The 20768-nt window shown below is 37.1% G+C and overlaps 2 protein-coding genes across 3 annotated transcripts; both read right to left on the bottom strand.

Annotated features, from left to right (window-relative positions):
* Positions 1–2943: 2943 nt before the first annotated feature.
* LOC126597060 (60S ribosomal protein L14-1-like) lies at positions 2944–5014 on the bottom strand. Its single transcript, XM_050263821.1, has 5 exons — positions 4841–5014; positions 4605–4706; positions 3531–3660; positions 3313–3425; positions 2944–3139 (listed from the first exon to the last, which is right to left on the bottom strand). Exons 1-5 carry the CDS (start codon positions 4841–4843, stop codon positions 3083–3085), a joined length of 405 nt encoding a protein of 134 aa, XP_050119778.1. The 5' UTR covers positions 4844–5014; the 3' UTR covers positions 2944–3082.
* A 5248-nt stretch (positions 5015–10262) lies between these two features.
* Positions 10263–13929, bottom strand: LOC126597063 (uncharacterized). 2 transcript variants are annotated; one of them, XM_050263823.1, is made up of 5 exons: positions 13558–13929; positions 11549–12781; positions 11186–11335; positions 10911–11091; positions 10263–10580 (listed from the first exon to the last, which is right to left on the bottom strand). In XM_050263823.1, the coding sequence occupies exons 1-5, from the start codon at positions 13798–13800 to the stop codon at positions 10402–10404; spliced, it is 1986 nt and encodes a 661-aa protein (XP_050119780.1). In that variant the 5' UTR covers positions 13801–13929; the 3' UTR covers positions 10263–10401. The 2 variants fall into 2 exon arrangements, with proteins under 2 accessions (XP_050119780.1, XP_050119782.1); XM_050263825.1 differs by having other exon boundaries at positions 11549–12795; positions 13558–13698.
* Between the last annotated feature and the right edge of the window lie 6839 nt (positions 13930–20768).

The raw sequence follows: 20768 nt of genomic DNA, 5'->3' as shown, positions 1-20768 counted from the left end.
ATGGTATTCGTCAGAGTAAACTCACGCCGAATCGACACCAAAGTGTAAGGGCACAAATACTCAAAGCGGATATATATCTTAATAATAAACGTGGTTCGGCCGTCGGAATGCCGAACTCTAAATCCTACTTGAGAGTATCCAATCATAAACTAACTCAGCATGCAATGTGCCGAGCCTAATAAATTGTAACACCTCACTTCGCCGAGAAGGCTAATGAGATGACCTTGACCAACAAGGATTTTCGGAAATCCTTCTCGACCGAGACTTGGATAGATAACCAGTCACCCTCGACGTAGTGCTATCTATGCCAACTGAAGATGCTGCGAGACTGGCTGGTTCTACGGTGACAGTGTTATCTATGCCGACTGAAGATATCACCGGTTGCCTTCACAGTGCTGTTTATCCAAACTGAAGGTGTGTTGGCGAAAAAAGAAAAGGAAAACATCTCAAGGTTGTTGAGAGAATTTGCGCAGGGCAGTTGTGTGTTGAATTGGAGGGGATCTTGAACGATGCACAGCCTCTTCTATTTATAGCACCGGGCACTTTCTAGACCGAGTTACAACCCTACTCAGATTAGGATTTCTTCTTCTCATCAAACACCATCTCGACCAGTCCTATTTTCACTATGACTTTGAACCCAGTCCTTTATCAAACCGGATTCACTTTTATCCATATCTTGCCGAGACTCCTTATTGCGCCAGGATTCAATTACTCGTCTCGCAGCATGACTTGACCGACCTAGGTTAGGAAGCCCATGAACTAAATGATCCACAGTAACCTTTTTTGTATGGCCTTCTGGGCCGAGAATACATCTCAGCCCAAACCGATATTTTGGGCCCAAACAGAGACAGAGAAAAGGAGATTCGTTGTGATGACCTAATGAAACTCAAGCTCAACAGACCGGATTGTAGACTTCTCTTTTTAAAGAATGTTGTTCTCAATTTAATTTATAAAAATTGAAAATGAGTATTATAAGATTTGAAGAATGTGGGGGTGTATAGAAAATGTGCGGTTTATGTGGAAAATATTAGGTGTATGAGAATGTAGGGTGTAAGGGTATTTTGAGAAAGTATATAGGGTGTATTAAGATAATTTTTAATTGAAAAAAGCAAATGTGGTGTGTATTAAGTATGTGAAGTTTAATCAACAATATGTGGGATGTTAATAGAATAAGCTAATAATTTTAGGGTTTATGAGGAGAAGGATATGTAATATCAAACTAAATAAACGCGAACGAGTTTTTGATCTAGTTGTGCTTTTCTCTTTGAAGTAGGAAATCGTATCTACCTCTCACCTGGTGATTCAGAAGAAAAAAAAATAAACTAAGGGGGAAAGAGTAGAAGTTTCGACGGGCTTTTCTTTTCGGTCAATAAAGAACTTCATCGAAAGCTTAAGGGCCCGTTTAGTGGGCTGTCATCGCGCGCGCCGTGGTCAAGTTGGTAGATCGTCGGGTCGTCGCAATCGATGTAGTGGGTGGGTCGTGAGCGAGAGGGTCGTTGGTGGGTTGTGCCTCCGTCTGTTTCAATCCAATCCAATCCTATGGACGTAGTCTACACCAAACAATAGATTAAAAAACCCAATCTATCCGATCTAATCCTTGTCTAACGAGTCCTCTAATCCTATCCATTCCCCCAACCTTCACCAACGCTTTTGGTCTAATAGTTTTCTGTCTCCACGGCTTGTTTTAGTTAACCAACTGCAACTTGGAGTGCAAACTTTTTCCCTCTCCTTAATATAAATTAGAGTAGAGCATCTCTAATGGGCTTTCAAAATGAGCTAGCTCCTAGCTAAATTTTAAGGAGAATTTGAAAAAATCCATCTCTCATCACTCTATCTACACACGCTCCTAAATCTGAGGTGAGAAAGAAGGTCCTGTCATTAACTACCAATATTTTAAATAAAAATATTATGACTCTCTAAACTAGAAAATATGATTTGACCAAAAAAAAAAACTAGAGAATATGATTGGAGTACAATTTTTTAGTGAAAAGAGAACCTCAGTGATCCGGACTTTTGAAATTTCATCTAACAGCCCACCTGTTTTGATCTTTTAAAAGCTATAATAATTTTTGGCCGTTTGATGAAATCTCAAGGGTTCGAATCACTTGATCCGGTGGATTTGGTGGAAGAGATCCAGAGAGGATCTCTTTCCTTTTTAAGGGAGCTTCTAAAGTAACTCTAAAGTCTTTTTAGCTAACTAAAACATAGAGGGCATGATTGAAATGCTCTAATCTTCTGTAATAAAAAAAGAATTGGGGTAACTTGAGCGTATAGGAAGTAAGATAATCTCTAATGAGCTCTCTAAATGAACTCCTAACTAGAATTCAAAGAGGATTTTAAAAAATAAAAATAAAAATAAAAAATCAATTCTAATTATGCTCCCTATCCACCTGCTAAGATAAGGATTCATCTACGGAACTCCTAGTGGAGACTCCTTATTTTCTCTCTATGATTAATGCTAAATATTCCTATTGGAGAACAAAATCAACTAGATTTTCATACATTGAACTGCGGATTTTACGAGGAAACCCACTCTTTTGATGTCCACATGTATTAGTAAACTCAGGATAGGCAGAAAGTCAATTGATTCTAATACCCAAAATTTAGCAAATGTGAAAAACTCAAAAACCAAAAGAAAATTGATTTCACATCAATTTTAGCCTCGCACACACCCCTTTTTCTTTTTAACCATCGGATTGCATAAATCAAACAAAACCAACAAATAGGGTTAAACAAGAGCGTGTAGGAGATCAAAAGTGATGTGCAGTTATCATTTCATTTCCCAATCAAAGTTACTGCAATTCTCAAGTTCAACTCACATGTTTAGCGAGTAATAAATACATTTGTGATGAACTCAATTCTAGCTGGGGTCACAACTGATACTAACTTTTGGTTGGGGTACTTATAGGTGCAGAATCACCATATTAAAGCACAAGCCATCCATACAAGAAACTGAAGATCTATATATCAAAACATAGTGTCAATGATATTAGAAATGGAAAAAATATCTGAAAATCTAAAATTAATCAGATACAGTTTCGAAAACAAAATCCAAGATAAAATTGTGAACTAAAAATATTGCCTAAGCTGCACTCTGCTTCTTCAGTTTCGCAAGCTCATTCCTGACAAGCCCAACTTTCTGCAAATGAGGAAAAGGGATTAGCTCGACAGAGTTCAACATGACAAAGATGAACAAAATCATAGTGACCGTCTACAAACATTCGAAACTAAGCCTCGTAAGGAAACAGGCGCTTTTAAAGAAAGAAGTACATGGTTTGAAACTTTGGATTTGTTTATGGCAAAACAACCAACCTTAATCTTAGCCAGCATGAGCTTGAACCGATCAAAGTCATCAAGAGCCGCCCTTCTCTTCTGAACAATCAGTTTTCTACCCCACGAACTGTTCTCCCACTTCTTCTTCATATCTGCCAACACGTATACAACTATTTAGAATAAAACTATGACATAAAAAATAAAAAATAAAAATTTAAAAAAAAAAAGACTTACTTTTTATGAGGAGTTGAGCTTACCAGCGGCCTCCATGGCAGCAACCAGTTCCTTCTTCTTGGGGACCCTCTTGATGTCGATTTTGATGTCAGTGAGAGAAAGTCTCTTGAAATTCATTTGGGACCTCACCATATCAGGGGCATCAACCAGAGCCTACAGAGAATTACCAGAGGATCAAAACGCTGACGTCAATGCAGAAAAAACATCACAAATACATTGAAGATATGACAAGACCACCATCATACAATTACAGATGGGCAGAGATCGATTTGGTTCTGATTGGAGCCCAATCAACACCAATTCAAAATTCTACCGTTGTGATTTATCACACCAAATAAATACAAGTTATACAACCAAACAAAATTCGGGTCAGATTGGATTGGTAATCACGTTATAATCTGCACTCAAATGAAAAGTTTAGATCTTAAAATTTTCTCATTAGCAAGTAGGAAACTAACAAAATCCATGGGCCAGAGGAGAAGTTGCATGAGATGCTAGACCTTAGCCCTTCCAATAGATGAAACAGATTTCAGTATATTCAAATTATAATTATTTAACATTCCCATCGTACCTAGTCCCATTCAGCAAAATAGTTATTAGACTCTTCTAAAAATCAAGAGACATCCCAACATGCATCCAAGGGATACACATAAAAACACAATGGCGAAGCACAAATTATAAATTTTCGTTATTTCAATCCAAAACCCTTTCTTTAATATATTAGTTGATTTGTTCTCATTTATATATCTAAATACAACTCAAACAACACAGTAGGTGACCTTATTGTTTAGGGAATGGTTGCGTTGGTCGTAAATCTCCAGTCCAAGATTCCGAAAACAATAATAACAACGCAGTTCATAGAGCTCAAAATCTGCTTACTAGCTCCAAAATACTTGAGGAAAAAGCATAAATATGTAGCACTGAAGCTTCCAACTCTACCCAAATGAAGTCCCAAAAAATGTCCTTCTATTTCCCCTCAAATTTTCTACGCTAAAAACAGAATGCAGCAGAAAATTTGAACTTTACAACCAAAGAATAAAATTCAATAAAGTTAAACAATAAAAAATAAAAAATGGAAAAATGAAGGAGAAGGGTACCCTGTTCTGGTCAAGGACATCGACGATGACGACGAGCTTCCCGTAGTCCTCTCCGTAGTTGACGAGAGCCACCCTTCCGATCTCGACGTACCTCTTGAAAGGCTGTCCAAACAACAACAAAACAAAACAGGGTGAGATCAAACAAGAAGAACGAAACGAAGTCGTATTAAAAGAGTATACAGAGAAGGAAATCCAATGGGTGTGTAGATTAGAGTGGAGGAGAAGAGATAGCTCACCATTTTCTGGTTCTGGTGTGAGAGCTCTCGTAGTGTAGTGGTAGCGGTAGCGGTAGCGGTAGCGGTAGAGGAGGCGGAGCGGAGACGAACAAATGTAGCCAAGGTCGGGGATTTAGGGTTTTGTTATTGTTATTTAGGGTGAACTTGGATGTTTTTATTTCATTTTTTATTTTTTTTATTTTGGTTGTTTAATAAAGGGAGTTTTAACGAAAAACCCGCGATACTGTTCACTTTAACGAAAAACCACATTTTTACACGAAAAAGTCAAATCTAGTACTATTCATTTTACTCTTTATTTTGTCATTATCGTTAAAACTCAAAGTTTTCAAATCATTTTCATTAGTTTTCCTTTTAATAAAAGGTGAATTAGAATTATCAAATTTGAGTGAGGCTGAGTCGAGTTACCTTAAATAAGCTTTAGATAATTTTTGTAGCATACGTCACATTGTATTTCAAGTTTTAACCAATTTAAACAGTTTATTATTTTCTCAAAATATCATCTTTAAAAAAAATTAAAAAATTGGTCAAAAATATAACCATTAAGTTAATATGTTAATCTATATTTGAAGCATCAAATTCTCTTTTTCTTAATATTATTACTAGTAGGAGAAATTGAGAGAATTTGAAACTATTACATTAATTTAAAACAAAAAAAAGTGAGTTTCAAACTCGGAACGCATTAGTAAACACTCAATACCCTATTGTTTGGACCCGATTTTACACTATCGGCCCAAGCGATCGAGGCCGTTGATGAACATAGCTCTCAACCGTTGGATGACTGAGTAGTTAAAATAATTATTATTGAAGGATATATTGTTGGTTTTAATCATGATGTTATCTTTTAATGGTGAATTATTTTGACATTTTCTAATACGGGATAAATGAGTTTCAAATTATCTCCAATTTAGAAGCAATAGCATAGTTCGAATTAATTGGGGTTTGATGACAGAACATGCAGAGATCAGCACTTGGCATGATTAGATAAGTCTTGAAGAATGGGATGGCATGATCAGATGGGCCTTGAAGGGATAATGAAAGAATATTCTTTTATTTTCCTATTTGGTCAAACAAATTTGTCAGATAAGTAAGTAGGTGATAGGTATCATGATATAGGGAAATGACCACGTGGAATGCATCCAAAAGATAAGAAAGGAAAAATAGGTTTTTTTGGATAATGGTGATAATACTGAAGCAAAGTCAGGTTGTCTATTTTTTTGTTATTTGCTAAATGATAGGCTCTCGCTTGTCTAGTTGGGATTGAAGTCAAATTCTACTCAAGGATCAGGTCGTGCCAAGCAAGCATACAGTCACTATAAATACAGATGCAATGACAACGGAAAATGACCTCCAACTCAACACACAAACTGCCCTGCGTAAACCCTCCCTCTATGTGAAACCTTTCAACAACCTTGAGATTTTTATTTTCCTTTTTCGCCAACACATCTTCAGTTTGGATAAACATCACTGTGAAGGCAACCGGCGAACATCTTCAGTTTGGATAAATAGCATTGTTGCCGTAAAATCAGCCGGCCATGAAGCACCTTCAGTTTGGATAAACAGCACTACGATGTGGCCGACTGGTTATCTATCCAAGTCTTGGTCGAGAAGGATTTTCGAATCCTTATTGGCAGAGGTCATCTCATTAGCCTTCTCGGCGAAGTGAGGTGTTACAAGTTACTACATTCGGCACATTGAAATCCGAATTTGATATTGAACTTCACAGAACTAGCAACCTTGTCTTCAGGCTCTAGAACCCGAAGGCCGAGAGTGTTCATTCCTCGGCCGCAGTCGCAAGATTCAGAAGTCAGCAGCGTACCTAATGCAACATCAACATATTTTACTCCTCGGTCGAGCTCAACCGACAAGTTGGCATGCCCCACACATAACCGAATGACGTAGTTAGCTTATTAATTACTCGGCCTGCACCCCAAGTAGGCTTAGTAGTTTTTAGGGTCAACATTTTAGCACGGCCAATGGGACTAAGTGCTAAAACTACGAAGTTCACATGATATATCAAGATCACAATCAGAATGAGATTTGGTGCCTATTAAAGGAAAGTGTCAAGAAGCAAACAAAACTACTTGAGGAGTACTGTAGAATTCTTGAAAAAGGGCTAGAGGTCGGGGGGCAATTGTTTTTTCAGTTGAGACAGAAATTGTGGTAGGCCTAGAAGCAAAAGTTAAAGTTTCTAAGCCACAAATCAACTTAGAAAATGATTCGTCAGAACAGTGCTCCAATGACGAACAAGGCCGAGACATGGGCCTAGCTGAAAAAACCACGCCCATCGATATGATTATTGGCGATAAAGCCGATATAGAGATATCCCATTCGGCTCAGTTGTTTGAGTTAAAAGCTGAAATTGACGAAATTATTATGCTTGGGGGGCATGACAATTGTTCAACACATTCGGCGGCTGATAAAAAATATTTCACCAAGTCACAAATATTTGGAGATCATTTTTTCGGCCTAGTGCACAGTTTGATTGGCTATATTGGTATTAAACGGTCTCGGCTCGGAACAAAACATCGTTGGCCTCCTCCTGATTATGGTTCAACCACTTTTATTTTTGTTTGCTAAAATATATATATAATAAATAAATTATTTTCTTAACCATTCGGCCTTTCAGGCCAATGTATAAGAAAATAAAGGGGGCAACAAGGTGGTGCGGCAATCTAAAAGATGGTGTGCTCGGTTTAAAAAATTAAAGTTTTTGGTAGACTATTTCGGTCGAAATCCACAACATGAATGACTGATAAAATTGGGTAACCTCGGCAGCTAAAAAGAATATTTGCAACATGCTCTACACCTACCCATCCTTGGCCATTCTTCCTTACCAACATTTCGGCCATGCCGAGCTCGCCCGAAGTTTGATTATCATGCCAAGCCAAGATAAAAAATTGAGATTGGACCAAAGTCGACGAGTTGGTCGAGATGCAACAACTAAGGATAAAATCCTCGGTCCGCTGATGACTCAGCTTCCTAATTTTTCAACTAGCCCTAATTACTAAGTCATCAGTTCCTGTCTTTGGCCATAGCTATCATCAACCACATGTTTCTTCGACCATAGCTTTAGTCATCAAGTCAGAAAGGAGTGTGATAAAGACATGAATGGCTGACAACATCATTTCAAGCCTTGGTTTTAACAAAGCCATTTGTGGGCATTTGTTTGAAATTTTATAGTCATGGCCGACATCATTTCATGGGATTAATATACATATATATATATATATATGTATGTATATATATATATATATATATATATATGTATGTATATATATGTGTATGTCTTGTCACGTCAAGATGCCATAGATATATACACCAGTCGATCGTGGGGTTATATATATATATATATATATATATATATATAGCTCTTTAGGATGCCATTACCGAGAAGTGATCAGAGCATTCATGATTTATGGCAGGCCCAGCTACCAAGAATCAGGTTTTTCTTGGCCCTATTAATTATTTGACTGATGATAATAATAGTCGAATGATGGTAGTGGATGGTTGAATGACAGGCCAAACTTGGCAGAGTGTGATTGTTTCAGAAAAGTGATTGCAACATCTTTGATGGATGACAGGCCAAGCTACCAGGAGTGGTTTGTCTCGGCCCCTATTTTTTCTTGACTCTCCAAATTTTCTCGACCTCAACAGTCAAGAGCTGCGACAGGTTTTTATTGGTTACGAACAATTAATTTCCTTAACCATTCAGTTCACGAGCCGAAGCTCAAGGAAATTGGGAGGCAATGTTTGGACCCGATTTTACACCATCAGCCCAAGCGATCGAGGCCGTTGATGAACATAGCTCTCAACCGTTGGATGACAGAGTAGTTAAGATAATTATTATTGAAGGATGTATTGTGGTTTTAATCATGATGTTATCTTTTAATGGTGAATTATTTTGACATTTTCTAATACGGGATAAATGAGTTTCAAATTATCTCCAATTTAGAAGCAATAACATAGTTCGAATTAATTGGGGTTTGCTGACAGAACATACAGAGATCAGCACTTGGTGTGATCAGATAAGTCTTGAAGAATGGGATGGCATGATCAGATGGGCCTTGAAGGGATAATGAAAGAATATTCTTTTATTTTTCCATTTGGTCAAACAAATTTTTAAGATAATTAAGTAGGTGATAGGTTATAGCCTATCATGATATAGGGAAATGACCACGTGGAATGCATCCAAAAGATAAGAAAGGAAAAATAGGTATTTTGGATAATGGTGATAATACTGAAGCAAAGTCAGGTTGTCTATTTTTCTGTTATTTTCTAAATGATAAGCTCTCGCTTGTCTAGTTGGGATTGAAATCAAATTCTACTCGAGGATCAGGCTGTGCCAAGCAAGCATATAGTCACTATAAATACAGATGCAATGACAACGGAAAATGACCTCCAACTCAACACACAAACTGCCCTGTGCAAACCCTCCCTCTACGTGAAACCTCTCAACAACCTTGAGGTTTTTATTTTCCTTTTTCGCCAACACATCTTCAGTTTGGATAAACAGCACTGTGAAGGCAACTGGCGAACATCTTCAGTTTGGATAAACAGCACTGTTGCCGTAGAATCAGCCGGCTGTGAATCATCTTCAATTTGGATAAACAGCACTGCGACGTGGCCGACTGGTTATCTATCCAAGTCTCGATCGAGAAGGATTTTCGAATCCTTATTGGCAGAAGTCATCTCATTAGTCTTCTCGGCGAAGTGAGGTGTTACAAGTTACTACATTCGGTACATTGAAAGCCGAATTTGATATTGAACTTCGCAGAACTAGCAGCCTTGTCTTCAGGCTCTAAAACCCGAAGGCCGAGAGTGTTCCTTCCTTGGCTGCAGTCGCGAGATTTAGAAGTCAATAGCGCACCCAACGCAACATCAACATATTTTACTCCTCGGCCAAGCTCGGCCGACGAGTTGGCACGCCCCGCACACAACCGAATGACGTAATTAGCTTATTAATTATTCGGCCTGCGCATCACGTAAGCTTAGTAGTTTTTAGGGTCAACACCTATCTACTAAGATGTTAGACCGCATGCGTGTTCGCTTATTTTCTTCACTTTAGTTAGATGCCTTAGGTAGTTCAACTTATAGAAAGGAGGTATCTAAGACAACATGCTTAATATCAAATTATTATAACCGACTTGAAATGTGATTTAACTGAAATCTCCACTTCAAAGGACATCTCCACCCGTGCACCAATTGCCAAGCCGAAAGGCTATAATCCCCTCTTGGGGCCGAAACCACTCCACCCCATGCAACATTGCCAAGTCAGTTGGTGGGCCATATGCAGCCCGACCAGCAGCCCAAGCCTAGCAGTCCATATTTAACTCGGACTCTTTTGTTTCCATTTTGTTCTATATACACAAATGCTTGATTCTTACAGACTACAGTTATGTGCGTGTACATAAATTGTTTCCCATTGTTTCCAAATTATAACTCAATTTCTTGCAAATTGTCAATTTTTCAATCTCAATTCGAGCTCTTCTCTAAACCGTAAATCCTAAAAATACAAAAATATTTAAAATATAATTGTAATGAAGAACAAGCGGACATAATCATCATTCAACATAAACTTGCCAATAGACACCAATCCCAGCCACAAGGGTAAAAAGTATCAGTTTCCGACTAATGAAGGACGATGAAGTGGTGGATGGCTGAGGTGGCTCGTACTGTTTTCCTCTAAGCTTGGCAAACAACCTAGATCGCAGCTGAAGGAGCCGACCAGGTTTATTGGCATCTGCAAGCAAACATCAGAAGCTGTTCATGAAAGAGTAACAAGTACATAGAGAAATACTTCAATCCTAGAGGGCGTATGGAATCCAGACTGAACTAAAAGCAGACTACCAGCCACACGAAACTCTGTTCCTGACCGTAAATAAACCCAAATAGATGCATTATGAAAATCCAAATAAAAACCAAATTACATTTGGGAACGTATAACCTAAGGCATTTTGTAAAAGATAATCGATATGTTTCAACATATGCAACTTATGCGGTGTTCTAAATTAATACTCGTGTTGTATCTCCACGAAATTGTCAATCAATATTACGCTACAAACAATCTAACCTTTGCCCTTCGCAAGTCTTTCCTCCTCGCCAACACGCCTTCGAAGCACATTGAGCAAAGCACCAAAATACAAGGCACAGACAGTGCACGTAATTGTGATAACATTGTATGGCATGCTAAAATCGGGTGTTGTCAGGGGTACAAGCAATACTTCTGTGTATGCCAGAACAGTGCTGTTTTCCTGAAGAAAAAAATAATAATTATAGAGTAAAAAATAGGTATAAAAATCCATGAATTGAAATATGTACCAAAGAACAATATGTCAGATAGAATACCTGGAATCTGGATAAGATGGAGGACTTATCCACAGATTCATCTTTAAAAAATTGCATGCTTGTGTGGAAGTTGGGAAAGCTTATTATGGCTGATGGAATATCAAATCCTTGATTGGCATCTGGCGGATATTCATCAATATGCAAAAAGCCCTACATAGATATTATAACAGTCATAAGAAAATCAACAATTACAGATGAAATTAAGTGTACATTCAAACTTCAGTGTGTGTTCCGAGCAAAAAATATGATACTGAAGTTCCTATCACCAACGCTTTAGTCAGCCATTGTTTTGCACGAGCTTACGCAGAGTTTAGCAAATAGAGGAATTTTCACATAGCTATAGAACAAAGAAAAAGAAATTACCTTATCAAAATCCAAGGTTATAGCAGCTGATTTCATTCCACAAGGGAATTTCAGGACCATCTCCATCAACCCAGGTGACACCTTGTCTACAGAAGGTGAAACGCGCATCTTTTCAACGATATCTGAAACTGCTTGAAGTTGTTCATCAACAAACACTTGCAGTGTATGATAGTAAACCTTAATATACCACGGCACAACCTGAAAAACTTTGACTTCCAATTTGCAGCTGCCTTCACCCATATCAGTACCCAGCAGCCAATCACTCACTTCCGTAGATCTCAAGGATATTGCGATAGCACCCCTTTCATTCCCACTTCCCATCAAGAACCTACTAGCGTGTAATGGTGCTTTCTGACATGACCAAACTACAGGACGCTTCCAAGTTAGGCCTAGATCAAATGGCCTAGATTCAGTGTAATTCTCGATAGAAAATTCATATAAAACAGATGGACTCTTCTTTTCAAAGCCATTCAGTTCTTTTAAGACATTGTCTGGCTCGACAGACAACTCAAAGACAGATTCATCAGGACTAGATATCTCATTTTCTTTCTGCAAATAATCCAGTTGAGCAACCAGTCCCCTATCAAGCTGAACGTATATGGTGGAAGATTTAGCAAGCACACAGCTTCCAATGACCTTCCTCCCAAAAATTGAAGTCAAGGACCAGCTTGGTTGCAATTTTGTTTCATGGGAATAAGTCATAGCAGTTATCTGACTATTGGGTTCTACAACAACTGTGAGTGTTTGCTGAAGAAAAATTCCTGAAACTACCCCCTCTGATTCGATTTCACTTGAGGCCAACCACAACCGCTGTGAATGATAAAATCCCTTGTAGATAGATGGTCTATCCATTAATGCAGAAAGCCCAGCTTTATCTCTACAAGGAAGGAGTTTGAGCCAGGGAGTTAGGTTCTCAGTACAAACAGCCTCACGAGGCAATGTACCATACCTCAGACTGCCTGCCGCTGGGCGATATCCCCATTCAGGAGCGGAATATGTTGTAGACGATTCCAGGAAGTTGATTGATGCACAAAAGAGACCTGAGAGAGCATGCGTTAAATTCTTCCAAGAATCATCCACCTGGTCATGAGGGACATCAAAAACAGCCCACAACTCAACTCCAGGAGGCTTGGCATTGTTGCTTGCTACGGGATCAAACCCACCCCAGCGATCATAATTCCATCGGCCTTGTGTGAAGGATAATTCCATTTCCTTAACATGAAACTTCTTAACCTGTCCAACCAACACTATCCCACAAGTTATTTAGTAGTTCAAGATACTACAGAAAATTTTCATAAATTCATAGAAAAATATTGGAGGCAAGTGGACAGTTGGGTTGTGCAAGCAGTAACACTTAGAAGAATGTTAAAAAAAAGGGGTCGAGGGGTTGTCACTTGTCAGGATCTCGGATGCATTATATACTGGACAAGCAGAAGCAGAAGAATGCATGATAGCGAACATTAAAAATGTCGGCTGCAATCTGGTTTAACCTAAGAGAATCAAGTACCCAAAACCTTCCCAAATGCCGAGTGACGATTAACTGGCATGCAAACAAAGTCAAGTCTTGTACCATCCACATTTGGGTTGCGAATTCCACTACAGAACATTGATAGCAAAAAAACTAACAGTTCCTCCATGAGTCATTGTTACACACTTGTTGTTTCTAATTTCCAAACACCATATACAATCCACCCTTGCAAAATTGTTGTTAATTTGTAAACTACATGAAGATACACTACCTAACACACACACACACACAAAAAAAAAAAAAAAAAAAAACACCAGCAGATGCCTCCAGAGTGCCAATTCTAATAAACCCTAAAACTAAAACTGAATCTCAATCCTAAAAGCTCAAACACGTAAATTTCAACACTTACAACACCTAATCAGCTATCAACTACCTTAAGCACTCTATTAAACAAAACCCAGATACAAGATCCAAACTTTATCTGTTTACTGGCTCACCCTATCCCAAATTAGCGATTTTGAACAAAATAAAAGGGACCTACCAGCTGAGATATGGCTTTGGGGAAGAGATGGTGGTGGCGACCACTGGAGCTAATATGTGGGGCCCTACTCCGGAAGTGGAAGTGAGCCAGCACCTTTCGATCCGGCAATGGCCTCAGAAGCAACTCCTCCGAGAAATCTTCTTCTTGGACCACCGATCCCGAGGCAGCTTCGGAATGGAGAATTGGGGCGGATAGTAAGAGAGAGAGTAAGAGGACCGGTCTGAGAAGAAGGAGAAGGGCCATGAGGAGGAGCGAGCGAACTAGAAACGGAGTGTGGGCGGCGTTGAGATTGGCTACGACAAATAGTGTTTAAAATATCGGCTAAATCGGCCGATATTTCCAGCGATATGTCGGAAATTGGGGTAGTAGGCATAGAAGTCAAGGAAGAAAATATCGGTAATATCGGAAATATCGGTAGTTCGAAAACACGGAAATATCGATGGAAATATCGGGATAATATCGATATCGATAAAAATTACATGGAAACCACGGAAATTGTAAGAAAAACTTTGAAATTTTTATTGAAACTTTGCAGGATGTTTATTTAGTCAATTATCTATTAGTTTATCACAAAAAATTGGAAGGAAATGCATTGCATGATGGATTTAACATTATCAAGTTGATTATATAGCGAGCTGACAAACATTGTGAGTGTAGAAAATATGTAGAAATTAATGAAAGAAATCTAAACACACCATAATCATTTATATATAATGAATTAGTACAATATTTTACACTTTATACATTGTATGGTAAGATACATGAGTGACTTAGTACCACATAGAGTTCCTATGAGGTTCAAAATTTTCACTATCTTCGTCATCTCTATGTGTAGAGTGAGTGTATTTTGAAGAGTAGTTAGCAACCATGACAATGATTTTCAAGAACCAAAACCCAAAAGTCAATAGGAAACCAAATACTTCGGTATTTTTCGGGATTACCAAACAAATGGGATTTGGAAACCAATCCCATATCGAAAATTTCGGTATTTTTCGAGATGGGATTCCCGAACTTCAGGATGGTTTTGGTTTGGGATTTTTCGGTTTGGGTTTGAGACTTTTTCGGTTTGGTTTGGGATTTTCCGGAATTTTTTTCCAGCCCTACCATGTAAGTGACCAAATAAAAAATAGAAAAATTAAAAACCACATGCCATTGACTAAGTAATTAATTGACACAATTTAAAATATAATACCACAAAAAATTTGGAAAATGTGCAAATTTGTTTCTTGTAAAAAGAATTCAAAACAAAAGAATATATATAAATATTGTAGCATATTATCACAACAACATAAGTGGTATAGTGGTTAAGGCGTTAAGGAGTTAAGTGGGAGGGGTTCGAACCCCTTTATGCTCAAAATTGAAACTTTTCAAAATTTTCAGGAATTTTTTGACTAATATCGCGATATTTTGACGAAAACTCATTGGATACTCATTAAAATATCGGTAACTCAAAAAAACGAAAATATCGCCGATATATCGACGATATTTTGGATATTTTCTTCCATGATAGAAACTAGAAAGAGGGGTTGAAGTGAAAATCATCCATGAGTATCCCCAATTTTTTTATTTTTTCAGCCAAAAGGTAGGAATTTTTTGACTAATATCGCGATATTTTGACGAAAACTCATTGGATACTCATTAAAATATCGGTAACTCAAAAAAACGAAAATATCGCCGATATATCGACGATATTTTGGATATTTTCTTCCATGATAGAAACTAGAAAGAGGGGTTGAAGTGAAAATCATCCATGAGTATCCCCAATTTTTTTATTTTTTCAGCCAAAAGGTTTATGATGTTGCAGTCCTATTAAATTAGGAATATAATTGAATAAATCTTAGTAGATATGAGAATATATCTTATATTCCTATTAAGAGTAGATTACTTATTAAATGTTGTAATCCTAAAGGGTAAGGAACTACGATAAATAAAGGCACAATGGGATAGAATAACACACACTCACAATTACACATCTCTCTTCTTCTCTCTATGCCGCACTCTCTCTCTATGGCCTCCATAATTGTTCAGTAAATTATGCCTACAACACGTTATCAGCACGCTCTTGACGCTGCACTAACAAAAGAATTTATTCTTCAATCAAGAGAGTATTACGTTTTAATCATTCTTTTTATGATTAATTATTTTATTGAATTGATCTACATGCTATTGATTCAACTTAATTTTTTTCTATGTTGAACGTGATACAATGCATTGGAGATGCAATTATGACTTTATGAGAATGGTCTTCTACAAATTCAAAGGCTTTTGTAGTTTTCTGCCAATCAGGTACGCTTAAAATAAAGGAAGATATTTGAAACGACCTTGAAGTATGAAAACATTCCCCATGATGCATGAACCCCCCTATGTTTATATTTTCCTGTTTATATTTTCCTTCTAATATACATATTGTGTATGTTCATATATTTGTCAATATATATATATATATATATATATATATATATATATTTGTTTCATGCATTATGCAATTATGCTATGTGGAATTTGTGAGTCAAAGTATATTCATAAATTAGAAGCAAATTTAGGGTTTGTAAAACCCTAACAATTTAAAAGAAAAAAAAATGATAGGAATATGGGATTTTGCGGCACCACTATTGTGGTTAGGGGTGGGTTCGAAAAACTGAAAAAAAAGGGAACCGAATACAGAACCGAGGTCGAAAAAACCAAACTGAAAGTGTAAAACTGGATCGAACTGAATCTAGTTCAATTCGGTTTGGTTTCTAGGGTTCGAAAACCGGACCGAACCGAAGTATAGGCAAAACGACGTCGTTTCATATTTAATTATAAATAAATATTTTTTTCCCTTGAACAACGTTGTTTAGTCCAATTTGTAGAGGCGCATTCTTCAGTCTGAAACCCTAAACAGAACCGAACCCATTCCTTTTCTTTTATCCCTCTCCTCTGTACGTACTCTCACTCTACCTCTAGACTATCTCATTCCCAGCTTTGTCGTTCTTCCACTTCGTCTTCTTCTTTCCCAACGACTTGCGACCTGTCTTACATCTCAACGTCGCCGTCTCACTTTCAGTCTCTCAACCCCGCGACCAGTGACCCGCGACCCACGAGGCACGATTTCCTCTCGCCATTTCGAGTCTCGAGTCTTGACCCACAAATTCCCTCATTTGCAAGGTTAGTCTCTCATCCCCTGATGCGTTTTGCAGATTTTTTTTTTTTTCAATTTAGTTGGTTCTGATGAATCTAATCTATAGCTTTTCAATTTCATGGTTTTGCAATTGTTTTGGGTATGCTGGATTTGGTTAGGTAACTTCATTTCTGAACACTATTGGACTATTAGTTGAGGTTTGATTAATTTGTGAGAGTACATAGGGTTTGATTAACTTATTTTGGGTATGCTGCTAGATTTGGTTCTGCAGCTTTCACTCTAGGGTTTTCTGGGATAATGTGAGCCTTTTCGAGTCCATGGAGAGTGGGGAGTGTCGATGTAGGTTGTTGGAGTAGCTTAAGGGGTAGCTTCCTCGATTATATTAAGGTTCTCCTCGTTCTCAGTTAAGCAGCCTGTAATTAACCAGTAAATAATAAGTTATGGAATTTTTATGTTCTTGCTCGTGGCCTCCACTTTAGTCTTCATTCATATCTGTTTGTCCAAAAAAAAAAGACATAATTATAAATAATCAAGTTTTATCGGAGGATTGCTGATTGCATCTTTATGACTTATGAGTTGCAGATTACTTTCCAAATGTCAAATTAATTAGTATTTAGGTGTCAATACTTTCGAGTAATATGACGAGGAATACGAGCTCAACGGCTAAATTTCAAAGAGAACCAAAATATGTTTGATTTTGATTTTTAATTATTTGTCACTCCACATCAAAAAGATTAAAGTTTGTTGTGTCTAAGAGTATAAATATGGGAACTTTAACGAAAAGCACCTGGTACTGTTCACTTTAACGAAAAACCACATTTTTACACTAAAAAATCAATCCTGGTACTATTCACTTTACCCTTTATTTTGTCCTTATCATTAAAACTCAAAGTTTTCAAGCCCTTTTCATTAGTTTTCCTTATAAATAACTAGTGTCATCTATCTTATATGTTTTGTATCTTTTGATGATTAAAGTCATAGACCTTGCTTTTATATAGAAGGATTATAGTCATAGACCTTGCTTATTATGTGCATCCGTAGCTTTTCCATGTGCATCCTACCTTTGCTTATTATATGTTTTGCATCTTAATCAGATGAAGTCAAGTGCATCAAAAGCCTCAAGCTCAAGCTCAAACTCAATGAGATCATCAAATAGCTCCCATGAAAAAACAAACTTCTCTATGGTTCTTATGTCTAAATTTATTTAATAATTAATTGTAATGATTCTTTCTATTATTTTTGAAGGACATTGTTGGTGAATCAACTCCACCTCAACTCCCCATGGTGGCGACTCAACAATTTCCTCTTACTCATGGTGGATCCAAAAAATTCTCTGATGCAACTCCAAAAGAAGGTTGCTCAAATGATCAAGTAAGTAAAGAAGACATGCTCTTGGATTCACTAAAAAGTCATGAAAGGTCTACAATTTAGGAGCACTTTGATAGGACAATTGAGTGAGGTAGAGTTAAAGGGGTGTGCAAGTATTGTAGCAAATCGTATATGGCCGACACGGATAAAAATGTTACAACTAGTATAAGAAATCACTTAGCTAGATGTAGGAGCTACGGTCTTAATAAAGAAATATTTTCTACAAATAGGCAAAAGATCTTAACTTTTGCGGGCACAAAAGATAAGTTGGAAGCTATAGGTTTTTCTCAAGTGGAAGTTACTAAGGCTTGCGTAGAGATGATAATTATAGACGAGTTACCTTTTTCTTTCATTGAGGGAGAGGGTTTTCGTCATTTTTGCATGCATGCGTGTCCTTTGTGGAGAGTACCTAGTCGTAAGACAATAGCTAAAGATGTACTTGGCTTGTTTTACTTTGAAAATGAGAAATTGAAAAGTCAGTTGAAGACATTTAGGGTGTGTTTAACAACGGATACATGGACTTATATTCAACAAACAAATTACATGGTTCTCATCGCTTATTTTATTGATGATGATTGGATGTTACATAAAAAGATTTTGAACTTTTGTGTCATTCCAAATCATAAAGGAAAATTCATTGCTTAACTTTTGGAGGAGTGTTTGGTAGAGTGAGGCATAGAGAAGGTGTTAACTATTACGGTTGACAATGCTTCGACAAATGATTCCAGCTTAAGGGATTTGATGCACCGAATAAATGGGTGGGGGATTCCTAATGCACTTTTGCATGATGAAAAATATTTGCACATGAGGTGTATTGCTCATATTCTTAATTTGGTGGTGAATGAGATAAAGATGTTGAATACCGTCATACAAAGCATTCATAATGCGGTTAGGAATGTAAGATCTTTCCCTCAAAGGTTGGAGAGCTTTAAAATGTGTGTTGAGAAAGTGAGAATAGAAAGCAAAGGGCTTGTGATTTTAGATGTCCCTACTAGGTGCAATTCTACATTTTTAATGTTGGAATCAGCTTTGAAGTTCAAGATGGCTTTTGATAGGTTGAAAATAGATGATGGTCATTATCTTCCTTACTTTACTAAAGAAAATCATGATAATATAAGGGAGGGGCCACCTTCAACTTATGATTGGAGTGAGGCAAGACTATTTGCATCCTTTTTGAGACCTTTCTATGAAGTCACTTTAAAAGTGTGTTGTTCTAATACTCCAACAATTCATGCTACTTTTGGTGATTTGTTTAAGATCAAAAGTCTCTTCCTTGAAAACAAAGATAATGAATTCTTGTCTATAATCTCCATGTTGATGCAAGAAAAATATGACCAATATTGGGGTTCAATTAAGGATATGAATCAATATGTTTTTGTTGCACTTGTGTTTGATCCTCACCATAAATTGGAGAATGTGGTTGATTATTATGAGATACTATATGGCGAGGACGAGGAAAAAGTTGAAATTGCAACCAATGCGGTGAAAGATTTGTTGTTTGATCTTTACAAGATTCATGAAGAGTTATCTTTTGATACACAACAAAGCACAAGTAGTGGTGGTGGTTCTCAATCGGCAACTACAAGTGGAGATCCTTTATCAAGCATGACAGAGATTGAAAGAAAGTTGAAAGAGAAAAGTAAAATGAGAAAAGCAAAAAGAGCCCGTGTTGTGTACAATGATTTGGATAGGTATCTTTCGGATCCTAATGAAGGGGAAGAAGAGGCAAACTTTGATATCTTGAATTAGTGGAGGGTGAATGGGCTTTCTAAGTATCCTATTTTGGCACGAGTTGCAAAAGAGATTTTAGCTATTCCCATATCAACCATTGCTTCGGAATCCTCATTTAGCACATGTGGACGAATAATTGATTCATATCATAGTTCTTTGAGTCCAAAAATTGTGGAGGCTTTAATATGTACACAAAATTGGCTTAGGTCAATTCATGTAGCATTACATCATGAGCCAACCATTGAGGAGATTGAGTTTTGTGAAGAAGTTGTGAAAGGTAATTTTACTTATTGCATTTGATTTTGTTAGACTATTTTAATTAGATGTTATGTTGCATGCTTGCTTTACATCATGTTTTTTCTTTTTTTATTGGTATGTAGAAATGGCAAGAGGAAGCTCAAGAAATGTGTTATGTTGCCTCCTAGGCCGCCTAAGCGTTGAGCTTGAGCTTGAGGACTTGAAGATTTTATTTGTGCATGACATGACGTGATGAAACCTTGAAGGTTTATTTGACTTGTGTGATGTTTAAATTTGGACTTTTGAAGACTTAAACTTGATTCATGATTCTAGTTGGACTTTAAATGTTTATTTTCATTGTGTAATGTTTAAATTTGGACTTTTTGAAGACTCAAAAATTTTCATTTTTTGAGACTTTTATGAGACTTTATGTTTTTAGATTAATTAGTAACTTCCCTCATGACTATTGAAAAACCGTGAGCCCATCCCTGGAGAGATGGAAACATGTAATCTAATCTTTGGTCCCCCAAACAGAAAAAGATCATGTATCTTTTCATTGCAGATAACGAAGCATGCATAGACACATTGACATATGTATCTAAATGACAAAATCCTGAGTCGTATTTTATATCTTATGTTATGATTGTTGTTTTTTATTTTTTAGAGGAAAGAAAGAAAGAAAGGAAAAAGAAAAAAAAAACCGAAACCAAACCGAGAAAAAATGAACCGAACCGAAATAAAATCGAACCATTAA

This window comes from Malus sylvestris, chromosome 13, assembly GCF_916048215.2.
Source record: "Malus sylvestris chromosome 13, drMalSylv7.2, whole genome shotgun sequence".
NCBI lineage: Eukaryota > Viridiplantae > Streptophyta > Magnoliopsida > Rosales > Rosaceae > Malus > Malus sylvestris.
Note: the sequence above shows the minus strand (reverse complement) of the source record. Positions and strands in the feature narration are given on the sequence as shown.